Genomic DNA, 26,288 nt, shown 5'->3' with positions numbered 1-26,288 from the left:
CAAGCAATGGCACTATCTTTTTAATGCAACAGGGGGCGCAGTAAACACAGCGAATTTTTCCACCACTCTGAACAGATAAGACAGAGCTCACAGAATAAATCTAGCTATAGTAGAACAACAAGCTTACTCGATTTGACTTGGTTATCAGTTTAAGTGTTTGATTATTTAACAAACAACAATAAAACATGCCATTAAAAAAAAACAAACAAGAATGACACACATGTAGATAGAAGGTTCTGTAGATACTGGCAAGCTAAACGTTGTGATATTACTAAAATTTAATGCAAGCGGGATTAAAAAAGGGCAAAGTAAATATAAAACACAGGAGGAAAAAACATATATTCTAGAAAGATATCCATAATTTCTGCCGGATTTTGCATTATAAACACTAACATGGTTTATTCTATGAATGTAGTAGCGCAATTTTATAATATCCTTTGAATAAACAAAAGAAAAGACCATTATACAATAAATAAAAATTGTATTTAATAAAATCCTAATATTGTTGCTTAAAACACTGCAACACTGATACAAAAGTAAATGAAGAGTGTGTATATATATATGTGTGTGTGTGTGTATAAAAATACAAAAAAATAAAGGGATTGCTTTGTCACAGCGATAGTGTAAACAGGTTAAAGGTTTTGTAGCTCGGTAAATAAAACCAAATACACAGAGTATTCAATAAATACACATAAAATGTTCCAGATTTTTTTGTCTTTACTAATTTGATATGGTTCTACCCTGTCCCACCGCAGCAGCATCCAACGGTCTGCAGGTGTTGATGTATTGGCCACAGACGAATGGCATTTGGGCGGCAGTTGTCGACAAACTAAGCTAAAGTTTCGGCATGGGGAATTGTTTTTTCACCAATCGCATAGAGGCATCAGACTTTGACAGCCAATCATATTCCTAGTAGGCGTTGCCTTAGAGGAGTGCGGCAGCGGCGGTCGTGCTGTGCATCTTCTCGGGCCCGGTAGAGTTCGGTTGAGCGGGTGCTGGATGGTGGGGGAGTACCACTGATGAGAGAGAGCGGGCCGGAGAAGGGACTGTTTTAGCACGCTTTGGGGGACTATTGCTATTATCTGCTGGACACTGATAAACACTTGGGTCGGGTTTCTTCGTCTACTGCGGGAGGTAAGCTGAGCAGAGAAGCCGGGGTCGGGAGTTTTAGTGGGGATGTGGTGGTTAGCAACAGTAACCGTTAGCTAGCGGATTATTGTGGCATGACTTTCTAATGATGGAGGACCATCAGCTTGGCTAATGCTAGCCGGTGTCCCGGCGCCCCGGACCCACCGTACTGTTTTTAGTCACATATAGATAAATGTGTTGCAGATTTTCTGTTTTCAAGTTTAATCTTCAAGGGTTTAGTCTGAAACGGCGTGGTCATTGTCCGCCTGCTTTATCCCCACCCAGACGTCTTTGAGCCACCCACACCCATGATGGGATTGTGCCTTAGGAGGCTGCACAGTTCATCCCTAAAACTCCCATTTGCGCAGACTATTTAGGAATCTCCTCTTACCTCATCGTCTTAACGTTATAAGAACAGCGGTTCAAACCCTTTCAATTGTGTACAGTTGGGTAATCAGAACGATGAGTCCTTGTAGGTATCTTTTTTTTTTTTCCAGTGGGTGGGAGGTGAAGCACAGCACGCCAACTTTGAGCTAACGTTAGCGAGCTAATCTAGCCAATGCAGCTGTTTGGCCTGGCCCGTACATATTTGCAGCCCTTTACGAGGGGGTTTCACGGCTACTTGCAATTTCACAGCCCTTTATCTTACCGAACATGATGAAGACAGGATATTGCCAAGCTGAATGAGAGTGAATGAGAGGATGGAGCAACAGGGCAGCCGCACTGATCCCGCTCCATCCCGTGACCTGACCCAGATTTGGCTGCAACAGCGCCTGATTTAAGCATGGGACTAGATTGTTGTGTAAATATCTTTAGAAATACATAATTTCCTCAGGGATTAATAAAGCATTCTAATTTAGCTGAGGTTGTGTTAGATTAATAAGATGCATCCAGAATTGTCTCCGCGTCAGCTGTTGAGAGCATCCAGTGCCAAGGTTTACAGTTATCCCGCTCTCTTTCATTTATATCTTGATGTTATTTTGTGCCCACAAGATAATTGGGTGCACTTCTAAAAGATTTTTTTTAAATCATAAAAAATATAATGAAGTTAAGTAAAAAATGTAAAAGATATAAGATAATTATAGACTGCTGCAGGCATGTTTATTTGTTGAACTGTAGCTGATGATTATTGTAATTATCTAATTGTCAGGTGATTATTGAGTGTATAAAATTATAGTTTTTTTAGACTTGCACTGATATATCTGCCCGATATTGGTATGGACTGATATTTGCCCTGCAGACTGATATCAGTGGGCAGTAGTTTACTGGCACAGCCTACATGGTCAAAAAATGTGAAAAGAGCAAACATTATTTTTATGTCAAGCTACTTTTGTTTATATAAAACATTGAAATTAAAAACAACAGGATCTGACCCAAAGTCCTGTCCGGTTGTGTCGGACGTATTAAGATTTCAAATCTCTAAAAACATAAATCACAACACCCAGGTTAACGACATCGTGAAAATGTAATGAGTAATAATAAAAATGTTATAGGTTAATGAAATAAAACCCTAAAGTAAAATTTCTTTTTCCTTTTTGTAAATGCAAATATTTGACACTCTAGAGGTATACTGGACAGTTCCTTATGTGGGATAGCAGACTGTTTCAGAGGCTGAAGGTAACAACGGAGAAAGCCCGGTCATCTTTGGTGTTTCAGTGAGAGATGCCCTCAGTGACCTCGAGGCAACATGTGGAGTTAATAGATCAATAATATTTTGTGGAGCTGACCCAAAGAGGGGTTTACAAAATAAACATTTAGGGGCAGATTTACTGACTTGCAGCAGCACAAACTGGGTAGAGTTGGTATTTAGAAAGAGAGTGCAGTGACAAGATTGTGTGTCAGGTGTGACTCAAAATGTTGCATATGCATTTCTGCGAGTTCGTTTCTCGAGGCAGAAAATATAGGGAGGAGAATATTTAAATAAAATGCTCAAACTGATTTACTATGTTTGCAACATGGAGCATATAGCTAATTGTGCCAGTATTTAATGCCAAAAAGCATGTTTTTGAACTTGAAATTGAAATGAACTGAAAACAAAGCATAACTATTAGCGCTATTTGGGGATTACACTCACTTGATATTTTGCAACGTTTAATATATCTGATCCTTAAAATCAGTTTTAGGTTTCACAGGTAAGCAGTGAAATTTAGCCAAAACAGTTTTTTTTTTTTTTTTGTTTTGTTGTTGTACCAAATTAAAAAAAAACCCAAATGCTTGTTTCTTTAAACAAAGGGAGTAAAAGACGATAAAAGGTTTACGCTGATAATGAATAACGAGCTATAATCCTCATTCATTTTTTGTATAAGGCTACATCTTGGCTTGACTTAAATATTGATTTCCTAACTTAGTAAATGAGATTAAACAAATGCTTTCATAAATAATAGAAATTTAAAAAAAAAAACAATATGGAAGAAAATATCAATAATCATGATAACATTTTAAATTGTGATTTAATAACCAAACATTCAATATAATTATAAATATTTATTAAATTAAAAAAAGACAATACACCTGGATTTTTGCTAGGATAAAAAGACCTAACGCATAAAACTAATGACTTTTCTCTCAGTTACCAAATCAGTTAACAGGCAAATATTTTTGCTCTGATTGTATGGTAAAGGTATTAAATTATTTCATTTACTTTATTTTTTTATCAGACAGAATAGTCAGGGTTTCTCCTTTGCTTTTGAAGCTGCACATATGGTGACGTTACTCTACATGTGGGCTGGTTATGCTCAGGTAGGAGGCTTGACACTCACACACAATCTGTCTAAGCCTCCTGCAAATGGTTTGGAAAGCCCTAAATTCATGTGAATAAAGTAAATTAACCAAATTAAATGGCAGAATACAGATAATTCACATTATATGTTCGTATAGTTTAAAATTCTCTTATTAGAGTAAATATTAGGTGCTCCCTCTCATGTTTTAACTGTATCTTTTTATAGGTGTAGATGAATCACCCCTCTATATGTAAATTGCTCTGCAGTAGTAATTAAAATCTTTATTTTCCACAAACTGTACAAATCTAAGTGTTTTCTGATAGTTATACATAATAATAAGACTGACAGTCATAATTCACAGCAAACTTATGACAGACAAGCAGCAACATAGACGTTAACAGATTATATTTGAATTCTCTGATTGTTTAAACTGATTGATCAGTGTTTCCAGTAGAGGTCAATCAGTTTAGCTTTTTCAGAACCGGTTCACAGGTAGTGATCAAGGAGCCCAATATCTTAATATCAAAATTTATAATAAAACTAACCTTTGCTTAGGTTTTTAAATTTTGGATATTAAAAAATTGTTATGTCGGTAAATCTTTTATTCAGTGGTTATTGAATATGCTTATTCATTTGTAATTATTTATAAATATCTTAATATGTGCAATGCTAATATAGTTTTTTTCTACTCTCCATGAACTTTCGTATGCTTAATTTCTCATAGTTTTTTTGTTTTGTTTTGTTTTGTTTTGAGGTTTTTTAACATATGACATATAGTTTACATATGTTTTGTTGTTATTCTACTACTATTTGGTGATCAAGTGCTTGTGTGTATTTACTTTTTTTCCCCTTTTTTTAACAATACGTGCCTCTATTTGGGGCTATAAATTAGCCTGCATTGCTAAATCTGGCACTTGTACATGACAGACCTGAGTGTTTGTATTACATAATGTGCACTGCCCCACCTTAAATGAATGATAGCATCACAGCGTCACATGATTGTTTACATCTGCTCTTCCTTGGGTTCTTATTCCTTGTTCCCATTCTGTCGCTTTTATTGCTCACTAAGCAAAAAACGTCTTAAAAAATAACCTGTTAGGGTTTTTGAGCAATCTTTTACTGTAGTGTTATTTGGCTTTTAGGCTTTCTTGTCAGTGTACTCTTATGGCCGGTTATACCTGGTGTTTTCAAGCAATTGTGGCGTCACTTTTGATGTGCAGCACACTTTGGTGTAGTTCCATCGTGTGGTGCGCCTCTAGATTTTTGTGACCGGTCATGTGCACCCAGTGTACGAGTGCATTGGTCCATACTGTCATTTCACTGTAGGAGCTCAGAAATCTCTAGATTATAGAGTGGGAGGGAGCTGCAACAGCTTGAAAAAATACAAATTGCCTTGCTTCCTGTTTCTACTACTTGTGCTCCTATATTAGCACTAATGGTATAGGAGAACAGCTATCTACTTGGAGAATTCTGGAGCACGTCAGACAATGGTTGTGATCACATCACGGTTGGCGTGTGCAACAACCAATGCAGTGACTATAAACAGAGCTTTAGTCACTGTGATCCGCTTTCCTTATTAGAGCTCATGGAGTGAGCTTGTTGTTCAGTTTTTGCAAGACCGGTGTGTCTTCTACAGACCTGTAAGTCAGTTAACGCAGCCTGACAACAAGCCTGTTAACAGTAGCTTTGCTCAGGCTTTACTGTATGCCGCAAATTATTGTGGCATTTGAGCTAATTGATGTAACTGGACAATCATCCATGTTGTCCTGACTGAAGTGTAGATTGCAAGATTGTGTGGTTGTAGCTTTAGCAGGGAGGATTGATATGTTTACTGCGTCTTCTGCTAGCTTATCTTTGAACCAAAAGTATTCCAGCTAAGCTGTAGACTGGATATACTGTGTGTACTCATTACTGATTGACCTTTACTCATCACTTAACCAGTCAGGTAGTTCTATAGCCAGGTCTAGCACACCAGATGTGATAGCTGTCATCAAACCACATTGGCGTTCCCTATCCTGTCCAACTTTGCCCTTAACCTATTCAGTAAATCAAAATTGACAACAAAATAAAAAAAATTAACTACCTGCTTGTTTATAGAGTATTTAGCTTCACATTGGCACAACTAATCATAACCACAAACCAAAACTGTCCGTGTATTACCCCAGTAAAAGCTAATGTTAAAAATCAGAAACAATGACATAAATTATTAAGAACACAGCCTTGTTTTGAAGAAGCTGGTTGCTGTTGTTTTCAAAATGATTCCAGTCATTACCATCTGAGTTTGCTAAGAGCCAACATTTAGCAGCCATTACAAAAGCTGCATCATCCGAGAAACATTTAACCACCGCCAGCACTCAACTATCTGAGTTACATCTTGATGGAATCAATGTCATAACTGAAATGTTTGTGTGAATCATGATGTTCCCTCACAGTAGTTAGATGTAGTGTCAGTAGTTTTCCACCAAATATGGGTGAAAAGCATTTGTTAACTCAGAATGCAATGTTTTTCCTGCACAGAGAGACAATTTTTGGCCTTCACCAAAGAGGTTTTAGCCAGAGCTAAAGGAAAATCATCAGTATTGTAATACATTGCTTTGATTTTGTTTATTTGGGTGGAATTTACTAAAGTATTTAAGCAATCAGTTTTGTCTATTTAAAGACTAGGAATATGTACAGGTCTTTTATCTTACTGTACATGGACACATTGAGCATACTCATATAGTCATCTACCAAAGGTCCATTTTTAAACCAAGAAAAACCCTGATATAATATAAACGGCAGCCATTAGGCATTTTAATACTTACTACGTTACTATTGCTTAACTTTTACATCTCTGGGTGCACATGCTTTATGGCAATGTAACTTATTAGAAAAAATTGTTAAAATTTAATGTTGATATGACATTATATCCACTATGTCACAGAGATGCTAAATTTTTAGTCGTGCTAAGTTAGTGTAAACTGGCTTTACTCACATACAGCGGAATTGTAAATGTTTATGACTCATATCACAAGTGAAGACCCATCATTATGCACAGCAATCCATAACACCACTGACTCTAAACCTAATAAATGCTGTCATAGCCCTCATTACAGAAACTGCTAGAAATGGAAACTGTTTGCCTTACTGCCTTACTTGTTTTGTTAAATTTCATTGCTAAAGTAATAGATTACTCTGTGAATTTTATGTCATCCATAGTTATTACTCTTCTGCTAACAGGGAGTCAGCATTTATGCTGCATTTTATATCTTAACTACTACCAGGTTTTTTTTTAGCTTTATGGGAAAATCTAATATTTGGCTTAAAATTGCAACTCGAGTCAACTTGATAATAATCTGATTTGAGTGAAGTCCTACGGTTACTACTGCAATATTGACGTAGCACAGATAGCTGTTTGTTCACAGAAGCCATTATGGCTTCTCCCACCAGGAAAGGCAAACGTAGTGTTGTGCATGTTCAATTTCTGCCACACTGTCATGTCCTACTGAGACCTGCCTTTTGTAACATGCTTTTAATAGTTAATTGTTTCACATTCAGCTAACTAGCAAAAGGTCCCTGGTTCAACTCCAGGAGGCGGCAAGTCCCTCTGAACAGCTATAAGTAGCTTTTCCTACTAAATTCAATTATCTGCCTAAAAAATGGCCTTGGTGTTTGAACTTTTTACACATCTTTAAGTAAGGGTACTACTCACAATTGAGTGGTAAAATTGGTTACATTTATTTTTTACTATTTTGATGAACTTCATACTTTTCTTGCTCTCTACAGGTGGCCAAGAGTGCTCTGCTTCTGGTTTCCAGCAGCAATGACACAGAGGAGTGGACAGGAGGACCCAGAGCGGTACCTCTTTGTGGACCGCGCTGTGGTATACAACCCGGCAGCACAGGCTGACTGGACTGCCAAAAGGTTGGTATGGATTCCATCAGAACGCCACGGCTTCGAGGCTGCCAGTATTCAACAGGAGCGTGGAGATGAGGTGGTGGTGGAGCTAGCAGAAAATGGGAAGAAGGCGGTGATCAACAAGGATGACATCCAGAAGATGAACCCGCCCAAGTTCACCAAGGTGGAGGACATGGCTGAACTGACCTGCTTGAACGAGGCATCCGTGCTTCACAACCTCAAAGACCGCTACTACTCCGGCCTTATTTATGTAAGTATTTGTAAGTTATAAAGAAGTACAACAATTCATAAGAAATGTCTTTTTCAGCAGTTCAGTTGTCATCATTTCACATGACATGACTTACTTTACTATGACTTGTCAGTATAGGTTTGGTTAGGTTAGGCTGGTTAATGTGATTGATATAACTGTAATGTTAAAAATCCCACAGAGGTAACATTTTAAAACTGCATGTAAGTAAGAGAATAACTATAGTCAAGAATTTTTTGATTCTGATCAGGTGCTTCCCACTTTCTTAGCAAAGAGTCATATCTATTCTGTGTCACTGACATGTGAGTCTCAGGTGATAGTTTTGCTAGCCAAAACCAGTGGCGTTTAACAGTGAGAAAGAGGGTCAACTGGAATACCTAGTTCCATTCATTTTACAAGACTTTAAACAGAAATGTTGGATTCCTGGTAAAAACATTCATGGAGAAACATCACTATCCCCCCCCCCCCAAAAAAAGCTTGGTATACAATAATTTTACTAATTTAATGTCTTAGAAGTTGTTTTACTTGGTTCATTATACAATAAAAACAAAGATTATTAAACACATGGTTCATTTTAACCAAAACAAACAAAAACTACACTTCCTCTATTTCACACTTGATTCTCTTAATTCAAGAGTCTAAAAAACACATTTCCTTCAATGAGCAAGCCTTCGTGTCCCATATTATCTGCTGATTTCCCCTGTGATTATGACCCACTTAATGATATGCATTCCTGGAATAGCGCAAATGCAGAGGTTGTGGGCCACCTGAGACCCAGGAAGGAGGTACAGTTCGGCTGCCATGTTCACACTTGAATGCATGGTTAGAAATTAGAGATATTTTACTTAGAGCAGAATGTAAGGCTTGTGCATTTGTGTTTTTTCTTTTTTCTTTTAGTTCATAATATTTTATAATTTAGCTTGAAATTACTTGGTTGAAAATAATTTCAGATTGTTTGTCTTGTTTTGAAAAGTGTAAGCGTAACTGAGACAGCTTTCGGCTCAGCAATTTGTCCCGGGTATTTTTTTAGCTCTGATATGTTGCAGGAGTGACACCACATGGTCATGATCACTTTCTTTCTCTAAATCCGATGTGCTCTCCTACTGAAATTTGGCACCCATTAATTGAATATAAATCTGGAATTGGCATAGCCAATTTATTTGGTCACTAGCCCCAAGAGTACAGAGGTCTACCTAGCCCTGCTAAGTAAAAAATCAATCAATCAATCAATCAATATTTAACTGAATTGGTTATTTTTTCTTCAGTTATTTTGATGTATTTTAGCAGAATATTTAACTACTACGTGTAAATATTTTAAACAATACTATAGACACTAAAATCCGAGGTACAGAGGTGGCACTTTGTTCTGACAACATGATAACATAATAATAAAATCTAATCTATTTGTTATTAAAATAAAATATGTTACTGATGTAATTAATGTAATTAAGTAACTTGTTGGCAATGAAAGGCCTGGACATTAGTGTATGCTGGGAAGGACTTAGGATTATAAGTTTTGCCATGTGTTTGGACAGCATCAGACCTTATGAGAACAATCAAAGGACATTTTCTAATACAGATCATGTGTAATCTCTTTGTAGGTCACTGAAAGAAATGAATAATCTGTTCCAGATTTTCACTCTGTATGTGCTGTAAAAAACACTCAGTGTAAAGTGTGACCTAAAAGGGTAAAGTGTAAAAAAAAAAAAAAAAAAAAAAAAAAAGCCCAAGTGTAAAAAAACAAAATAAGCAGAAAAGCCCAAATGCTCTTCTAAAAAAATATGTTTGTATATTTTAAAGAAGGCTTATGAGATACAAAGAAATTACCCAGGCCTCATGTCTTTGCTCAGGGAGATCAGTGCTGAGTCACACTGTAACCAAACTGCCTTAACAGAGCTCTTTCTGTTCACTGATAAGCAACATCTGTGCGTTCAAATAACTGAATTTTTTTTCTGTTTTACTGTGAGAAAAGTGACTTTTAATTAACAGTCGATGTGCGTAGGCTTTTTGCTGTTATTGCTTGTTCTGGAGGCCCATAGAAATGCCTTTCTGCTAATCTCTGTGGTACAATTTGTGTTGCTAAGTTATCATTTATTTTTGATTTTTCCACATGACCAGTGTTCCCCAGTGTGAAATTAATAAACAAAGGGTTTGAAGAGATTTGAGTTGGATGCATGGAGCATTGTGTTTGTCAGCTGCTTTAGCATTCCTGACTCTGCATGTTTTCCCGTCCTGCTTTTGAGGATTGTATGACCTTTTAAGTCAGGCCAGCATAGCATAGCGCTGACATAAACCTCTTTGCAGAATGTAAATGAGATAATTCTGTGTCAAACATGCTGCCATGGGGCAATGTGGAAAGAGCTCAAGAGTGTGTGGACTGAAGGAAGCTTGCACACTGGAGATGGCATGCTACCATCACATACATGTTTCAGTTACTCAAATTCTGATAAACGACCTGCTCTGCTACTTGAGCCACAGCCACCGCTCAACCCTAACAGATTCATATTTACATCACTACAGAAATGTAATCTAATGGTAGCTTTGCCTGGATTCCAATTTTAGCCAGTTTTTTTGGGTTTTCTCAATTAGTCGAGTCAGTGCCTTCCACAGGTCTGCATGTGGATGATTAAATGAGATATTTGTGGTTGTTGGACTGTCAGTTGCCAGTTTTACTGTTTTAAAATCTTACCTCATTAAGACTTATTGTCTTCCGTGTCACAAGGTGACTTCAGCTATAATTCCTCACATTTTGGGGGGGGGGAGTTCTCAGCTATCAGTGTTGCTTGAATGTGAGTTAGCCCACAGATTTTTACATTTTAATCAAGCTGCTGAATGAGATTAGGAGCACCTAAAGATTTAGAGCACACTTAAATCTTCAGTCTATCCAGACACGAATGGATATATTTAAGACATTTTGCTAAGTAAATGCATTTGCTTTTTTGTGTGAAGTCAGCAAAGACTAGAGCCCAGTTTGCCCCGCTATGTCAGAGTGTAAAGCAGAGACGGCAGAAATCTTCTCCCTTTTTCCCACCAAGTCAGGTCCTGTTGCTAAGCACTGCATAGTTCACAGAAATTTATCTGGATGTTTCTGAAGAGCCAGAAAGCCCTTCAGACTGTGTTAAAGCTTTCTCTGTTGGCCAGAGTCTCTCAGGGTAGTGGGCACAGTTTATGAACACTACAATCTGAGATGCATTACTCATGGTTACCCGATTCTATACAGGGTCGTTTAAGTGATTGAATTTTATTTTCATTTGTACTTTTAGCTTTTACTAATTATCAAAAAAAGATATTGCAGACAAAATGGTTATTGTGCTGCAAAAATGTTCTGGTTTTGGCTTTAAATACATCCTTTTGTCTTTTTTTTTTTTTTGCCCTTCCATAAAAGTCCAGATACACTCTTAGCTAAGCTGTGGTGGATTTAGTTTATTTTGATAGTTTATTTATTCAATGAAATGTTAATTAAAGTTAAAGAAAATCCACTTAATTAAAAAAACAAATGTCTTCTTTTTAAATTTTTAATAAGTCCAGAATTTTTTCAAGTTTGAATTTTTTAAAACCAGTTTTGATCAAAACATGACTTTGGTCACAGGGTGCTTGGGTGTCTTTCCTTTGGGGAGATTTACTTCGTCAAAAGTCATTTGATACAGAAATGAAGCACAGCGCTCTGGTTCATTTCTGGTGTGGTGTTATGGCTGATGCCTGCTGGCTCGTGTCTTGCTTTGCCCGGTTGTGTAGGCGGCCAGCCCTTTTGCCCCTGAGCCCCACTAATCTTGCATATACCCCCTGAGGTCCACCATGAAGGACAGCCAGCTGAGTCATCCCTCTCCCCACTGCCTGTGGGCCACGCTGGTCAGGATCACTGATCTGTCTGCTTGGCGCTGTGCCCACTGTAGGGGGTCTGCGAAGTGGTTATTATGACTGTTTCCCTCAAATACATCCTGTAAGCTCAAGTTACCTTTTACAGTTGATGGCATTTAGCAAAGTATATAAGTGTTAGCTGGAGGAATGTCAGTGCCAGTACTGTAGAGTAATGTTGGTGTTGCAAATACTGCTAATGATGCCAGAGAAACAAATCTCTCGTTGGCCAGATTGTAGCAGAGCTGTGTCTACAGCATCTGTGCACATAGAGTAGGTGGGGAGGATGGGTTGTTGGCCATCTGGTAATGTTACTCCACCCTCCAGACACATGGGCTTCAGTGATATCCACTGTGTGTAAGTCTCAGGAGTGTATGCATTTCTGGGCAGGTTTTAGTTTTAACTCTGTTTTAGCAACTTTAGCAACTCCATTACCAGCAGTGTTTGAATTTAGTGTGCCAAGTTGTGCCAAGATCTTAGGTTCAGTGGCTATTTGGCCAATATGGATCGAATCTTAAATCATCATAATCTTTTGTATTCATATGCATGACTTTGGTTTATGAGCATTTCCAGTAAATAAATAATACTTTAAAGAAAGTACACTTGTTTTAACTGATAATGGGTTGTTGAGTCAGACTAGGGCTGATTCATTATCAGAGTCATTCTGGCCAGTGTTGACATCATTATTATCCAACATGATCATTTACAGGCTTACTGTAAATTTATTGAACTGCAAAAACAAGAAGTGGATCTCGATTAACTTGAACTGTAATATAACTTCAGAAAAAAATTAAGTAAATGAGAGCACTGTCAGACGGTTTTGCGTTTACGGTTTGCGTGTGAAACTCCAGCCAAGGGAAAGGCTTTCTCTCTCTCAATCACTTGCATGTACAGTCCAGTCTGCACTCAAAACATGCTTTCCTTTCATCAGCGTTGTTCCACTTCAACAACTGGGTTAGCGGGGCCACAGGCCGCTGCAGACAACATTATTTAAAGAGTGTAGCTTCTGAGCCCAGCCAAACGCATACATTAGAAAGGTAAAAGAGACTCAAAGTACAGAGAAAAAGGAGTAAAAGCTTAAAGAGGGTTGTGAGGAGGAGAGAAAAGAATAAAGTGTCAGGCGGGAACAAAGCCGTATTGTTGCTCTCTTTGCATCTTAATTTTAAGCTTGATCACGACTGATAGATAATTAATCTGGTTTCATGTGCTCTTTACTCTGTACCCCACACAGTTTTTAGTTAATGTTCTAGCAGCAGCAGCAGACATGTCAGGGATTAACCCTGCCCTGCCCTGTCTGCATTTTTTAGCTAAAAGGCAGATATTCTGTTGTGGATTAAAGTCACCTCCCGCTGCCTCTGATTTTTGCTGTTAGTTAAATGATTTCTGGGTAAACCTGCCACCAGTTTAATGCAGAGAAAAACATTATTTCTGCATAATTAGAAAGAAAACAGAGAAATCTCCAGTTGTGTACAGTTTTTAATATATGCACCACAGTGGGACTTTGAGGACATTGTGTATGAACCAGTTTGTTCTTAAGTAAAAGGGGTTTTAGAGGATTAGTAGTATTTACAAATTGTCTGATAGGAAACATTGGACTTGATCAGACTTGTATGTTCCCATTTACGAAAAAACTGCCTGTTAATAAAGGGAAACAGTTGTTTAAACAATCACATCTTTCTCTGAATAAATTGTGTGTTTTTATCTTTCTGCAAAATAAAAATTCACCATATTGAGCATTGTAGCAGTATGTTAGCAAACATCAGGACTTGACAGCCTACTGCTGGTTACATTCCTGTTGTAATAAAAAAAAATACATGCAAGACAGAATTTCAATTCTATATCTCTATATAGACCCTACAATAATTCAAAGAAAACAGAGAAAAAATAAACATATCTGAATTCAGTCCTTGCATACTTTTTTTTCTATTTTGAGAGTACTGTACTATTACCACAGGTGTGTATGGCAGTATTACACATTACAAGAAATAGAAAAAATAGAAGTCCGTTGATCTCTATGTTAAACTGTTAATTCAACCCTTCGCTCAAAATGAAGCTAATTTTGGCAGTTTTTGCCATTTTGGTTATGCTTATCATCACAAACAAGAAAAGCACATCGCCTCATGAACAGGTGGAGCTCATGAGCATAAAGGGAGGGAATTATGAATATGCTGTTCAGACAAACAGATCTTAAAAGAAGTTTTAGAATAAGGATATCAAACTTTTTTAAAAGGTTCCAAATTCTCTTGCATAAACTTAAAGATCAATAATTTATTTCAGAGTAATAAAAACTGTAATATATATCTGAATCCAAAGCGGTCTCACATCCTGTTTGTGCAATGATTTATGATCCCTGATCGGTTTTACAGTTTTGAGGTCAATCTAAATTTCCCACCATTACTTTTTGTCCGTGAGCACAGTCTTACATCTTTTTGGGCACATATATACTGATTTGTATCCATGTACAAAAAATGTAATATTTTCCAATGTTAATGAATAAAAAATGCAAATTTGGAAGCTGGAAGATTTGGTGTTGGAGTGATTCATTTTGTTGCTCAGACTAAAGAACCAAGTTATTAATTAAAAATACGTAACTCCATTAAGGTTAGGCATTAGCGTCTACTAGGTTAGGTTCAGAAAAAGATCATAGTTTGGGTTAAAATGCAACTATTTCAATTTAAAGGTCTGTTTTCTTAGTTGGCATAGTAACGTGTTCCTGCTTAAGTGATGCAGACCACACGTGTACTGCAGACACAAAATATACTTCCTGTTGAAGCACATTACTTACAAATTTGTCCTTACATCCAAGTCCTTGCCCATTTACTGCCCACTGTAATCAATATATTTAAGTTAATATAATATATTAAGTTTCATAAATGTTGCATTAGGGCTGCTGAGGAATTAACACTCGACCATGTTTTCTTTTCTTTGTAGACGTACTCTGGTCTCTTCTGCGTGGTCATAAATCCCTACAAAAACCTGCCCATCTACTCCGAAAACATCATTGAGATGTACAGGGGCAAAAAGAGGCACGAAATGCCCCCTCACATATACGCCATCTCAGAGTCTGCATACAGATGCATGCTCCAAGGTAAGTCCCCTTATCTACAATCCATAACAGAAAATACCACTTTACTGCACTTTAAAATGTCATTGAATGTCAGGGTGTTACTTCTAAGGCTGTGTGTATGGTTGGAGCTTTTTTTTTTTTTTTTTTAAATTTTTAAATTTTTTTGTTAGTTCATTGAAAGGTCACATCTCCTCACAATGTGTTCAGTGTCAAATTAGAGATAGGATTATCAGTGTTATCACTTGTAATTTTTAAACTTTTACCGGCCTTCACAAACACAGGAGCTTTCTATCGCCACAAAATTGCAATTAAGTATGTATTATGTGGAATAAAATCACAACAAACACTAAGCAAAAAGCTTATGGTTATGTATTGAGACAAGATAATAACACTACTAGGAAGGTTTCTGCATAAACACATCTATCAGATTTTATTTTTGTCCTTGACATAGTTGACAGTTTAAATCGTAGGATCACAGAATCTTGTGCGTGAAGGCTGTCCAGGCTCAACGTTGTCTTAGAAGATCCTTGTAGCTGGAAAGCGTCCAGGCTCTATGAGCAGTGACTGACTAGGATCAGACCAGCGAGAACAGAGAGGGTGACCCCATTGTGCTCGACAATAGATCCTTTGTGTGATTGCGAGGGCTGACCGGTGGGGGTGGTGACAGACTGGACAGTCCCATCGGTCCTTTTAGGCTTTGCTGTGTCTCCATGTTGGTACATAGAAAGCGTCAACAAGCAGCTCTGCCCTCTTTGAATAAAAAACATGGGAACATCATCATGCTGAAGTGATTAGTGACCAAGACATTTTTTCTTTAGACCCCAGATGTTTTTATGTTTTATGGGGGGGGTTTAAATGGCATAAAGACTATGGGATATTTTCAGTCACTTCTGCCACAATCTGTCATTGAGCCCAGCGAGTTTCTTGTGATTGAAGCCTTTTCTTCACACCCTCTGTTTCCTAAAAACTGTTGCTGCTTGAGTGAGCATGGGCACATGGTGGTGTTTCCCCCTAGATTGACTGCTTTTGGAGGGGAGGGTGCAGTGGGGGGGAGTAAAAGGGGTGTTTATTTCCCTGTGGGCTTGCATCTCAGGGGGTTACAGCTTTAACATTATCAGCAAAAGAGCTGCTAGTACAGATATTTGACTTTGAGATGTTTGTGGTTGACTCAAGACTTTTCCACATTTGTTTTCAGACAGTTTAACAGTTGTTGATTTTTGTTGTATTTAGAAAGTGAGCATAAATTAGATAATTAATATGACATATATTTTTTCATTGAGTTGTAGAAGGAGAGGACCCAGTAACACCCTAGGGCAGTGGTTGGGGATGGGTTACAAGACAAGTGAATTAGTAAATCTTTGATTCTGTCATATTTTTGTGGGTTGAATGAGGCAGTTGCCCCTCTAGCATTCTTGCCTGCCTGTACTGTCTGTGTCTAAAGCTCACAGATGGGGCCTGCAATTTTTAATGCTAGTTCAACCCATTTGTGTTCATATCAGAATAAACAGTTGTGATTGAAAAGGAGGTTTGTAGGTTAAAGATTAGTGAAAGCCAGCTGCTGTTCAACCTTGGCCCTGAGCATTTCGGCAGTCTGGTTAATAAAAGAGAATTTCCAGCTGTATACACTAGATTAGGATGGGTGTTTTTCTTCTTTCTCTCTTCTCCAAGCTGGCAGGAAACTGTAAAGTGGTTTTTATTATCAGATTTCCTGGTAGGAGCAGGCAATATGCATGAAATTCCCAACAGGGTGCCTATAATTTTTAAAATCTGAATATAGACATACTGTGAAAAAATAGTGCTGAAAGTCTTCAATTTTTCTTCCTCTTTTTTTTTTTTTTTTTTTTTTTTTTTTTTTTTTTTTTTTTTTAGAAAAATTATTTAATTCATCAAATAACAGGAATGTCTGTTTTGGTTCTTTCATTGCTGTGATGCAAAAACCATAATCCAATATTGCTGACATTGAGTACAAAGATCAGATGAGGACATTTAAAGCTTTTTCTCTTGAATTGAATCCCCGGTGGTTAATTAAGGCTGGGCACGATGAGGGAAAAATATCTTACCATAATATATATTGTTTTCATGTCAGTTGATATCAGTATATATAACATAACATAACATAAATCAAGTGAGTTGCCAGGATCAATGATCAGTTTTGGTTTAAATATTTTTCCGGTAAATGTGAATAAGTTGAATGTGAGAAGTGTACTATAGATTTCTGTATAACATATAAGACATATACTTAATGATGATTTGTTAACTGTAAAAATACTTTGTATATATTAAGTCTGGCTTTAAAAGTAGATATAAGTAATGAAACTATTCTGTGAAAGGGAACCAGTTTCTCCACTTAGCTGTAATCTTTTTGAATAAAAATGTTAGGTGCTATGGTCGGTCTAGATGCCACCAGTGTGCAAAAATATCTTTAGAAATACAATCAGAAGAAGAGCTGACAATGTTTCAAATGACTGAAGCTATTTTATGCAGATATGAAAACAGCTGTGTCAAGAAACATATATTAGCAAATTAGTATTAAATGTCACTTCCATCCTCTGTTATGTCAAATTGATTTATTAAAATTTCACTGATTAAGACCTGACCTTTCACTTTTAATAATTATGCTTTGCAGTGGCAGAACAACAGACAGGTGAGAAATCATTTGTTGGGTGTAATTTATGACCTTTGGAGCAGAGCTTAGTGTCGTATTAACGACTCACGGGTGTCTGAAGCCTGTCATTGCTCAAATGGGAGATTAAATGAAGTGTTATCTAATAAAGTCGGTGTGTGCAAGCTGACCTCTGAAACTCACTGCACATCTGTCATTGATTACAGGTCGGGATATTTTATATAACTGTCCTCTTTTTTGCTCTTGATGTTGACTCACTGATGTTTGAGAAGCTAATTTTATTATTTATTTATGTGTAAATGTGTTGTGAGGAAATGGTTGAGAACAAAAACACACATTAAAGAAAGAAAAAGCTGTCTTAAATTTCGACAGTCTCCGTGCAACAACACCACTTCAAGTGTCACAGGTGGGGTTACGAAACAAGAGGTCTTTGTTTCAGTGGAAATGAAGAAAGACCCCGTTCTTCAGTCCCTCCCTGGTGTTTAATCAGGGCATTAGGTCAGCTCTAGCTAGATCCATCTTGGCTTATTGAGGTTTTTCCCAAAGCGCAGCTCTGTGTTACTCTTGAACACAGGTCAGTTTTATAAAGAAAATCAGAAGTTTATAGTAAGAAGTTCTTATTATAAACCACAATGTCAAAAATGTGTGATAAAACCAGCTCAGTAAAGTTTATAGTGCCGCAACATACAGTCTGACTTTTTTTGGTGACTTTTTGACCTGAGGCTTGGTGCTGGATTCTTTCAACCTTAAACTCCTTTCTGTACATATCAGTCCATTTAAAGCAAGTGGGAAGTATTTGCTCATTATTTTTAATCAGTGGTCCAAAACATCTACTAAAGATGCTCTTTTTTAAAATCACAAAAATTGCACTTTTATCCCATTTAAAAATGCACAAACAAATGTGTTTGTGAGCACTGAAACATCTAAGTCAGGTTTTATCCTAAAGGGTATTTTCACAGCGGCATCTATAACTATCACTGCTGTTCCGTTGACTGTTGCTCTAAATGTTCTTGTTCACCCTTTTCAGCAGAAACTAGAAAATCACTTATTGCACTTTGCAAGCTTATTGCACTTTTGTTGCATAGTTGTAGGTCCACTGTACAATATAATTTTGGCATTGTCAGCAATGTGAGTTACCTAATTGTCTACTATTATTATGAATCCAGTATAATGAGTTCAAAGAGAACTGATTTGTACTGACTTTTTTTTTCTCCTTTTTTTCCATCCTTTAGTATGTCTTATTTTCCCTTTTACTCTCACTGATTTCTTGCTGTTTTCTTTGCTTTCTTTTTATTTCTCTTTGGCTGCCACTCTAGCTGTCTCCACTGATTTATTTTGCACCTGATGTGCAGACTACCTGAATGATTTCCATTACTTCAATTTGTATGAATACTTTGAATAAAAATCTAAATCTTCTTGTCAGTTTTTCCCAAACACAGTAAATCTTCCTTTCGGATTTCATTACAAACTTCCCTTCTCAGAAATGCTCCACGAAACCAGACTCTCAAAAACTCATTCGATTTGTTTCCATGCGTAAGTCCTTGGCTGAACCATCAGCCCCAGTTCTGCCCACAACAGAGTCCTTTGCCATAATAGCCTTAAAATGGTTTGAAATGATTCCTGGTGTTTTGGGTTTAAAAAAATTACTGTCAGATACCTCTGTGCTAAGGGATACCCTGGTGCCTTTCACTAGCAGTAAATGGTTACCTCATATTTACAGGGTGTACTCATGATGATGGACAACATTTGGTACAGGGCACTGAAAGCAGGACTCAAACTTTTTAGCGGTCTGTAAAAGTCCCTTTGGCGCCTCGTCATAAGTATAACTGCTCAGAGGCGTTGAACTAATAAACAATGAAAAGCCCCTTCTGTGTTACGAAATTGCTTCCCATGCCAAACGCTGCAGTGTTCTTCAGAATCAGCAATAATTCAGATGTCTATTCTGTAGTTATAGCTCAGATTCATCCCAACACATGGCGCCATCCAAGTCAGTATCATCCAAAAAGCAGATCCTATAATTTCCACACGGGATGCAACCCAACTACCTGAATTTAACTGGAAAAGTAAATATGTGATAGTGAATCCATAGTTGTCATATTGTTTTGGAAGAGTTTTTTCTGTCTGGTACTGATTATTACAGATTTAAACCACTGCATTAAATGATGACAGAAACACTGCATTTCAAGGAGCTGGGTGAATTTGGAGTGGTGGATTGTGGTAGGAAAAAAGGTTATAGAGGCAGAGATGTGCCTAAAAGGGTGGCTGCTTTATCCGTTTTCATCCTCCTGGTCTGTGCATTTAGCAGAACCAGTTAGATGGAGGTATTGTAAGGTCAGACCACATATGTTATTATTACAGGTGTTACTCTTCCTGCTGTGACAATTCTTCATAGACTGCAAGTTTTCAAAGTTAGGAATTCACTGGCTGTTAAGTCCCAATACAGTCTTTCATTTTCGATGGGTAATATTTGACTTCTCTTCAGGTCCGTGTTGGTTTGAGCCAGTTGTGATTGGCATTTTCCTGACTCTTCTGATTGTCTTGAGGTCTGTCCTCTGGTCATCATGGGCACTGGACACATTTGGACTGCAAGAACCTTTTAATTGTTCTAATAACCATTTGAGGTATAACCCAGTACTAGAGAGCAGTGTAGTTCATAGAACTCAGATTTTAAGGTCATTTTAACTCCTACTATAGAGAAAGCTTTCAGCATAGGAGAACATTTGAATGATGTAGATGGACTTTGATTGGTCCACATATAAGTGTTGTTGATTGCCCAAGCAGTATTCTAGCCTAAAAGATGGACCTAACAAACTGTGATGTCACCCATTGGTTAGTGAAGCCTTGAGATGAGGGTTTGTGTCATCGACATCTTGGTGTTTTATAACTGGATGTGATGAATGAGGAGCACAGCTGACTGCAACCGCATGCTCATTGGCTAACAACTTGTTAGTCACAAGTCTGAACCTATCTTCTGTATGGCTTCACTGTGATGACAACCTGGCCAGATTGTCAGTCACAATTTTTGGCTATTTTGAGCAAAATGTAAAAAGTTTCCCTACTACTAAAGCAAAGCTTTAACAAACTCCCATTGACAAAAGGTCTGATGAACCACTCATGTGAGTGTTAAGGGTCTTATTTAAATGAAAGCATATGCTCTGACTGCAGATCACAGTTTAGTTTTAGTTTTTCAGTTGTGGAAATAATAATTGGGTAACTCAAATGTATAATTAATGCGTTTAAACCTCGGTTTTCAATATCAATGTTCACTTATACTGAAGATATTAGCTACATGATAGTCAGAGCTTTACTATTCAGTGGGTGATCATTTACTGACATTTGGTTTTACTGGTAGATAATGCCTACTTATCTACTTTGTCAACCTAATATATCATAACATTATAGCTTCCTTTTTCTTTACAGACAGTATAGAGACATTAAGTATGCACTTCCTCCTGCTAATGAGACAGCTTTTAGGTTTGTCTTTATTACCTTGACCATTCAGCTAATGGGTTTCCCTCCTTATACCACTGTGATTTTGTCCCACTGTGACACTTCAGTAACGGCTTGATTCAGTGTGCAGCCCTGGTCTCTGAAGTGAGTTTATTGCCACTCCTAAATACAGGCATTAGCCCTCAGTGATGGTCGCTGGCCCAGTCCCAGCATGCCACAGTATCACAATGAGCTCACTGTCGGGAGTTAAGATCACCTCCCCTTCTTCCCCTCTCTCACTACAGAGCGAAACGCCACATGCAGAGTTTCTGTTTTTGTGTCAGTGCTACAAGACATCACCGGATTTTTCACTGTCAACAGTTTGTAAGAGAATCAATGCCGACCTTTTCAGGCGTCTAATTGTATCATCGTCAGTGTAGTTTATTGTGCTTACGTAATATCTTAAAATCTCTGGATCGAAAACACTCTGGCTTTTCTTTTTTTGTAATTGGATCATTTTCCCCTTCAGAATATCTAAATCAAGCATTCAGAATTATTTTCAAACTCCTTTACTTAAGCTAATAATATTATATGTCCTGCAGGAAATCTCCACTGCCTTTCATCAGCATGGAGTCATGTGAAGCTGGCAAGAGCATCAGTAATCATGCGAAACCCACAAAACAGTTCTTATGACCAATAAGTAATGTCACAGAAATAACAGCCGCTGGTAGGGGAGGTCTCATCTGAACAGACACAAGTCCATACCGAGGCCTTCCCAAAGCAGCTGAGAGATGTAAGCTCTCCAGGGTGTGCTGGGTCTGCCCTGGGGCCTCTTTATGGGAGGACATGGCTGAAACAACTCAACTGTGGAGCCTTTTGATGTGGAGGAGTAGCAACTCTAATCTGACTCCCTACTGAATGATTGAACTTATTCTGTCACTAAGGGAGAGCGTAGACACCCTTTGGAAGAAGCTAATTTCTTCTATTTGTATCCATCGTCTTTTTGTTTGGTCACTACTCAGGACAAGTGAGAGTGGGGTTCGACCAGTAAATTGACAGCCTTGCTTTCACGCTCAGCACTCTTTTTTTTTTTAACCACAACATGCTGATACAATGTCTGCATGACTGCAGATGCAGCACAAATCCATCTGTCAGCCTCATGCTCCACTCTTACTTCACTTGTAAACAGGATCCAGAGATACTTAAGTTCCTCCACTAGTTGCCATAGGGCAAGAAGCAAGGAACACAATGGACAGATCAGTAGTATGTTGTAGGGCTAAAACAAAAAGACATACCACCATTTACACCTCTGATTAACCTAACCCCACTAATTGTATGTTCTTTGGACTGTGGGGAGAAGCCAGAGTACCTGGAGAGAACCCAGGCAGCTGCGAATTCCACACTGTAACCCGCTGCCAGATGATGGATTTGAACCCAAAGCCTTCTTGCTGTAAGGCAACAGTGCTAACCGCCATGCCACTGTTATATTTATAAAATTAGATTGCTTACATTTTTGATGTATTTCAGCTCTCCATATGTCTCTGGCAGTAATCAGCAGTTCACAGTCTGAGAAGGTTTGCAGATCACAGCCCAGCTGTTAACTCAATGAATGTAAGCAGGCAGCCTCACGGTGGATCATATCTTTCCTGTGTGTCTGGAGCCAGTCTGATAAAGGAGACACCCCAGCTTTCCGGGGTTGTTCTCTTTGTGTCTAGGTCAGATAGGGATGTGAATGTAAAGAGAGATGTGTGATAAAGGGAAGCGCTAACGGGGGATTGTGTTTGCATGTGTTGATCCATGTATCATTGCAGTTAACATGAAGACATGAGAGATCCAAAAGGATCAGTGAAGCTTTAGTCCATGTGCGCATGGGCTGTTATCCTTGTTAGAGTCTATAGCTGCAGGAAGTTTCTGGTCAAAGCCAGGAAACCCAGGTTGTCCTTGATGAGCCATCCAGCTGTGTCCTCAGTCAGATAACCTTCCACCATTGTACCCCAAAGGAACACAGTCAGCACTTTAGGAAACCTTCACCTCTGGCACAACAGTCCAGCCCAGGACACAACATGGACAAAATGAGTCGGGAAATTAACTTTCATGGAAAGTGTAAATTAGAGTTCTAGAAGTCTTAAGCCAAAGAAAAGCATCTACAGTCCCATAATTGTGTCCCTGGATTTGGGTATACTTTTCACTTTTTTATAATTAACTCCCCAGCCCTGAAAGGCTGATGAGGTGTTATCGTCAGCTCACCAGGCGGGCAAGCAGCGTGGACACCCAGTTTGTGAATACGATAGGTCAAGAACGAAGTGAGTTTAAAATTGATACCAAAGGTGCATCTACTAAAAATCTTGTACAAGTTTGAGTGTCGGTGGCCTTGACCTCAAGGTCAGACGTCGAGTTTTCTAAACATTTTTTGAATGGCAAACCTCGAACAAAATGATGGAGGAGTTTCAAAATAATAATATGTGTATCTGTCTTGTAATCTCGGACAAGACACACAAGGTCAAAAGTCAAGGTCAGAGGTCAAGTTTTCTGAAAATCTTGTAAATGCGATAACTTAAGAACAAGGCAACGTAGGATTTTGAAATTGATACCATAGATTTATCTACTAGGAGACTGGGGTTAACACTGGCTACCACCATTATTTATTTATGTTAATATTCTCGAAATTTATATACAAAATATGCAATAAAGAGCAGAGAGCCATCATATGAACCATGTTATAATAAATTAGGCCATCATAGTGGACTGTTAAGTAAAAAATGTGCTCATTGTTGTTGCCCTCATGTATATATGAGAGCAACACATCTCGGTCTTTTTTTCCTCACAAAGCATTTGTTTCCACCCACAAGGGGAGTGTGGATGGGAGGACTGTAACATATGACTGCTGTCCTGTACACGGATGTCCACTAAAAGTCATTAGGAGGCAAAGAATTAAAGTGAACAGTCTTTCTTTAAAATTTCAAAATGCTTTCTTGGAGCCTGGATAGTACATTTAAAAAATGTAAAAAAGTAACATGAATCAGTGTTTTCATCTAGTTTCACAGACAGTGTTGCTAAAATAACAAATTTAGAGAGTGGGATCTATGGTGTAAATTATTCTCAGTGCATGTAGTTTCCATTTTAAAGTCATTACTGCTTATGTTCTTTGTGGTAGGGTGTGGTTTTGGTTGATTGCACAATTTCTACTTGCGTAAGTGGTCTGGCTGGCCTATGTACACAATGGACAAGCTGTAGACACTTGTCTGTGACTAGGTCGATATCCACAGGCATCTCTAAAGTATGCATAAGGATTTCCAGATGGCACGTCAAATTTCTTCAACAGTTGGAAAAAAAGGACAAAGGAAAAAACTTATAATTTGTCTTTTGCTTTTTCAGGGGTGTAAAGCAGCAACTCCTGTCCTTATGAAAGTGCTACAAAAGGTTATGATTGATGTCACATTTCTCATTTGCAGTGATGGATTTTTCCAAACATTGGTATTGGTTTTAGTATTCAGTGTCTTCATGTACGAGAAATTATACTTTAATATTGTGTTTGCCTGCAATGTGCTTAGACCAGTCACATTATGTTGCTGAATTATTTCAGAGAAAACCTTTCTTTGGATAAGCCAGGACCGGCTCATTCAGTTAGCTGCGGTTTGACTAAATAAAAGATTAGTCTTTCCCCAAGTTATTGATGGCTTTCTTCACCCAGCTCAATCTCCTAATGGATCAGCTGCCAATCATCAGTCAGTGTTAAGTCCTTCATTTAACAAACGTGCAGACTTTGCACTTCAGTCGCAGAATTAATGACCTCAGAGATTGGGCCCTTTAATAACAAGTTATTGCTCATCAAGAGATACAAGAAAGTACCTTAGTGAGAATGAAAGAAGATAGAACAGTCTTCTTCAAACTTTCAAACCAATCAGCTAATAATGTTTTTTCTGCGCATGCTTGATAAGGTGAGATGTAGTTTGTAGCCTTATAGTTTGGTACCATGTTGTGATTACATCATTAAAACTTCTGGATTATTCTCTTGTTACATAACTTGGATTAGTCTTATTTTGTTGAGATTCCAAGCAAAAATATTCAAAGAGTGCTCTGAAAGCCCGAATGACTGCATAGTTATGTTAGAGTTATGATGTGTGAGCATTATCTGGTGCAGTTATTGGCAATGGCAAACAGTTCGTAGGTGCATTTCAAATATAATAATACATTAAGTACTACCAGGTGCTAGGAGAAAGACCAAGGGAAGACAGTAATGGCCTTGGGGCTGGCCTCAGCATTAGCCTTATGACATATGGGTCATCTGCTTGCCTCAGGGAGCTAAACCAGAATCTCGAAGTCAAATTTTTAATTGTAAATTAAAATTAGAGATAGTGTTTGTCAAATTAAATTTGTTCCAATATAATACATCTGTTTGCCAAGGTTAATAAATAATCTTTGTCCTGCTATTTTCTTCATTTTTGCATAACAACCTTTGGTGATTGTGATGTCAGTGACGTAGATTGTCTGGGTTTTAGTTTAAGTTATGCAGAAACAACACAGCATGTCTGAGACTAGTGACTCAAATCTAAGCCTTGGACTTTAAGCTAATCAGACAACAGTGTAACTGGAGAGGAGACTGTTTCCCTAAGGAGGCACTGATGGGAGGACAAAGTAGTATTTTCCCATGACATCATTATCATCATTAATTTCTCCTCTATTGCCTGAAGCTGTCTCACTCAGAGCTCATGAGACGCTATAAACTCGCACAACCCCGAAGGTGTCATTTTATTTTACTGCCACACGACCGCAAAGTGCAGACTGACCTCAGCACCGTGCAAATTAATGCAAGCACATTAATGGAGGTTTAGGTTTGCATTTTTCAGGTTTTCTTAATGTGATTCAAATCCAGCTGCAAGTTTAGCCACGAAGCACATTCATCTGCAAAATGTCAGTGATCTTATTGGTGTAGATTAGAAATGAGCTGCATCGGTCTGACTTTGTGTAATGGGGCTTTATGCAGTCAGTCCCAACAGGCCCTGCTGTTTGTGGTCATTTTGCTCATAAATAGTACCTTAATTGAGATTTAAGTACAAATATGACAAGTAGTTTTTCTTACCATATACACTATTTCATTATAATATGGTTTGTCTGAACGTCATTATTACCTGTGGTTACTGGGACACAGTTGAAAAGGAGACATTTAAACTCAGTGAGGGTTGCCAGGTTGAAATCGGAAAAAATGTCAGTTTCAGCTCTTGTGTTAGACTTGTGATTTTTATGATTTTCAGCTGGCACAGTTTTATAAAATAACACAGTTACAAGTTTGCTGTTGGGTTCACCTGGTAGGTACACTGCTTC

The 26,288-nt window shown here is 38.0% G+C and overlaps 1 protein-coding gene across 3 annotated transcripts in view; it reads left to right on the top strand.

Moving 5' to 3' along the window:
* The first annotated feature begins 950 nt into the window (after positions 1-950).
* LOC116310838 (myosin-10-like) overlaps positions 951-26,288 on the top strand; it is a 65,290-nt gene continuing 39,952 nt past the window's right edge. For all 3 annotated transcript variants that reach the window (XM_039613349.1, XM_031727744.2, XM_039613347.1), the window contains exons 1-3: positions 951-1,134; positions 7,614-7,995; positions 14,779-14,935. In XM_039613349.1, the coding sequence (XP_039469283.1) occupies positions 7,651-7,995; positions 14,779-14,935 (502 nt within the window). In that variant the 5' untranslated portion in view covers positions 951-1,134; positions 7,614-7,650. The remainder of the gene's footprint in view (positions 1,135-7,613; positions 7,996-14,778; positions 14,936-26,288) is intronic.

Source organism: Oreochromis aureus, linkage group 6 (genome assembly GCF_013358895.1).
Source record: "Oreochromis aureus strain Israel breed Guangdong linkage group 6, ZZ_aureus, whole genome shotgun sequence".
Taxonomy (NCBI): domain Eukaryota; kingdom Metazoa; phylum Chordata; class Actinopteri; order Cichliformes; family Cichlidae; genus Oreochromis; species Oreochromis aureus.
The sequence above is the reverse complement of the archived record's forward strand: the minus strand, read 5'-3'. Positions and strand labels throughout refer to the sequence as shown.